At 32.0% G+C, this 3824-nt stretch overlaps 1 protein-coding gene across 1 annotated transcript in view; it reads left to right on the top strand.

Annotated features, from left to right (window-relative positions):
• Positions 1-2767: 2767 nt before the first annotated feature.
• LOC110037942 (carbonyl reductase [NADPH] 1-like) overlaps positions 2768-3824 on the top strand; it is a gene marked incomplete at its 3' end in the record, with an annotated part of 3986 nt that continues 2929 nt past the window's right edge. Inside the window, exons 1-2 of the mRNA XM_020742688.1 lie at positions 2768-3141; positions 3338-3523. Coding sequence (XP_020598347.1) covers positions 2869-3141; positions 3338-3523 — 459 coding nt within the window. The remainder of the gene's footprint in view (positions 3142-3337; positions 3524-3824) is intronic.

Below are 3824 nucleotides of genomic sequence, written 5' to 3'. Positions count from 1 at the left end.
TAAAGTGGGTGCGCTGTATTGGCGGTGCGGGGTGCGTTAGTCTGAATTTCTTATATTATGCTCACTTTTACTTTGTTTTGCTCTAAATTCTCTGTTCACCATGCCCCCCGCACATTTAAGACACAAATTTCATTCTCAAGCATAATATTAGTCAAATAGATGTAAAAATATGGGAAAATTTGCTACCAAAATAACACATATTTCACTGTTATCACTTGGGTGAAGCAATTCATAGTTACTGACAATGATCTCTCTATCTTGTTGGGTCGACTACCATCTGATAAATTAGACCAGTGGCCATGACAACCCAAGATGACGGAATCTTGGGATCTTGTCCAAGTGCATCATCATTTCCCCCCGCCATTTACTCTTAGTTCAGAGTGATAATTTCATGATTTCATATGTATTATATCTTGAATATGTTGTTACTATATTGATCAATTAGCTTTTTAATGACTATCCTTAATTAAAATTGTTTTCCCGATATTGAGAGAGGTAATTAACGATAGGAGTTTGCGCCTACGGGAAACCTCAATTCCTAGGGCAAAGTCCCCATGAAATGACAGTGGCACTACTCTACAATGTCCTATCTACTATCTCAAATGAAAGATTTGACCGGAAACCTCATACTTAACTCACTCATCTTCTTTATCGAGTAGGTTGGGGGATCTCAAATTTTTGGAGCCCACAACACATAGCATATAATTCATTCAATGTATCACTACAACTGCCGTTGACTTGTGTTTATCAACAAAGTTCTAAATCTATTCATTTGTTTATCTATTCTCTCAAATTTACTTAATGTTAAATTCTGATATCAAGAATGTTACAGTGATTAGATTCATTACGTCGAAGGTTTTCCTCATACTAATATTATCATATGTTTCAACAATTTATTGACTTTTCTTTCTTCATTTATAATAGCATTAGCGTCTACGTAATACACATGGCAACATGTTTTTATTTCCTAACAAAACGATCTTTAATGCAAAGCATTTTGCTTATTTACGTGTTAAATGTGGCAATATTCTAAAGTCACTCTTTGCACGAATATATATATATCTGTATATTTCCCTTGGCCGGCAGAACAAGTTTGTATTATACCAGTTGTATTAATTTATTCGATTGAGCCCAAGTGAGATTTTGGTTTGAATCCATAAGCTCTCCACGTGAAACATGTTAATTATACCAGTTGTATCAATTTATTCGATTGAGCCAAAGTGAGATTTTGGTTTCAATCCATAAACTTTCCACGTGAAACTTGTTAATTATACCAGTTATATTAATTTATTCGATTGAGCTATAGTGAGACTGGCATTTACATATCAAAGTTGATCTTATTTCCATTAATCACTCATGTTTTAATAAGTAATTAATCATTCTCCCATCTTTCATATCTTCTCTAACGCACAATGAACCATCTATCTATCTATCTGTCTCTCTCTATATATATATAGATAGATAGATAGATTTATATGTATAAACATAACATCCAAAAAAAATACTATATATTTCTCCTCATCTTGCTTTAACTCACTTCCTCCTAAAGGAAACCACGTTGCTATTGCTGCGTCGTCAACTACACATAAACATTCATGGCTAGGTAAGATTAGCAGTTTTAATAAATATATATTTCGGGTAGAGAAATTTATATACATACCACATTGTTATTTACATTTCTAACACCCAAAATTTGATATTTATAGTAATAGCACATTTGTGTCATAAATCTATGCATGAAGAGACTTATTCCACATTTAAAAATGATCAAAATGGTGATATTTTTGAGGTGCTGTTAAAAGTTTGAATTATATGCGTGTAAATATGATTGTTTTGGTGGTTCATATGTAAATATGTAAGATTTGTGCGGTATGAATGTAAATGCCCTTCTCTTTTATTGTATATTGTATTTTCTTGCTCCCTGCTAAAAAAGTATTTAGCCTGAAAAAGGAAATAATTAGCCACACACAAAAAGTTCATTAGCAGTCATAAGAAATGCTTGTTTAGGAAAGAAGAACATTTTGCAAATATTATATGCCGTTTATATAATATGTTAAATATAGTTCCTTTTTCTATGAAGTAACACTTAAAATTATTATTTTGGTTGATCTGCCAAATCATTTTAGCGCGGTCAAAATTATGTCTCTATCCACGTAGTAGTAAATATACACAGTTACAATAATAAATACTTTACCTGTTTAAAAATTGGGGCATTTACCTACAAACCACCCAATTCCTATGAATTTACATATCTTTCGCGTAAACTATACTTTTTACATTTATAGCACTTAAATCTTTCGTAGGTAAAGTGACAAATATGTAAAAAATGAAGTTTAGGAGTTAGATATGTAAATACATAAAACTTGTGTGGCATGCATGTAATTCTTCCTTACAAATTTGACATCACATTAGCACATAAAAGAAAAGAAAGTTATATATTTCAATAAATTAAGGAATTTTTTTTGAATCACTTTTATTTTTTGTTTGTTATTTTTATTTTTGTATTTATTTTAAGAAAAGTAGACATTTCAGCAAATGATTTTTTTAAAACAAAAAATAAAAGGCATGTAATTTATCTTTAAAATTGTTTTATGTTTTCCTATGTCTAGCAACTCACACGTTTATATTCTGGCTTATTTCCTTAGTTTGTTAAGCATTAATTATGATATCATAAATATGTATGATAATAGTTATTATCCATATCACATTATACATATACATTCATAGAGAGGAAAAATTAGTACGGCAGACACCTGACGCAGTGGGTCCCACTCTAATAATAAAATAAATAAAAGATGTACCAAGATTTGACACGCAAATGATTGCACATAATAATCCCTTGAGAGAGAGAGAGAGAGAGCTAACTAAATGTTGACATGCAGATGGTGGACGGAGAAGACGGTGGCGATTGTGACCGGTGCGAACAGAGGCATAGGTTTTGCCATTGTGGAGAAGCTGGCGGAGTTTGGGCTGACCGTGGTTCTCACTTGCAGGAGCGAAAGCAAAGGCGTGGAAGCAGTTCTTTCCTTAGCTAAGCGAGGCCTCACTGCTCATTTCTGCAAATTAGACGTTACAGACGATGAATCAATTTTGAATTTTGCTTCCCGGCTTCATGTCACATTTGGAGGCCTTGACATTCTTGTCAGTACCATCTATATATATTGCATGGCACATCACTCAGTTATAATTTTTACATATATTCAATCTTTTCTATGCATGAAAGGATGTATTTAATTTCTTAGAGGTGGTATTTTTTATGTGCAAATACATAAGAATTGGGTGCTGTGGATGTAAATACCATTCTTTCATAATATATGAATGGAAATTTATGTTGCAGGTGAACAATGCTGGTGTGTCTTTTAGTGAGATTCATAGCAACAATGTTGAGGAGGCAGAGATTGTGATCAGAACAAACTTCTATGGGCAGAGGAAGTTGATTCAAGAGCTTCTGCCACTGTTCCGGCGGTCGCCGGCGATGAAGAGCAGGGTACTTAATATTAGCTCTCAGCTTGCCCTTCAAACTGTGAGTATCATTATTTCGTAAATTGGGATTAAGTCAATAATTAAAATAAAAAGGATTCTGTATTTACATATTTGACATATAAACTGTGATGTTTATTTATATAGTATTTTATTATCACAATTACATTATCAAATATGTACGAAAAGATGTGTTTCATTTTTTAAAAATTAACCTTACTGTTATTTTATTATTTTGTTAAAATTTTTAGGGTTAAAATAAATACATATTTAAATTTAGGTGCTCGGTATATAAATACATAAAAAATATGTGGTATGCATATAAACTCTCCATACAAAAAAAA

The sequence above is a fragment of the Phalaenopsis equestris genome, unplaced genomic scaffold, assembly GCF_001263595.1.
Source record: "Phalaenopsis equestris unplaced genomic scaffold, ASM126359v1 Scaffold227572, whole genome shotgun sequence".
NCBI classification, from domain to species: domain Eukaryota; kingdom Viridiplantae; phylum Streptophyta; class Magnoliopsida; order Asparagales; family Orchidaceae; genus Phalaenopsis; species Phalaenopsis equestris.
Note: the sequence above shows the minus strand (reverse complement) of the source record. Positions and strands in the feature narration are given on the sequence as shown.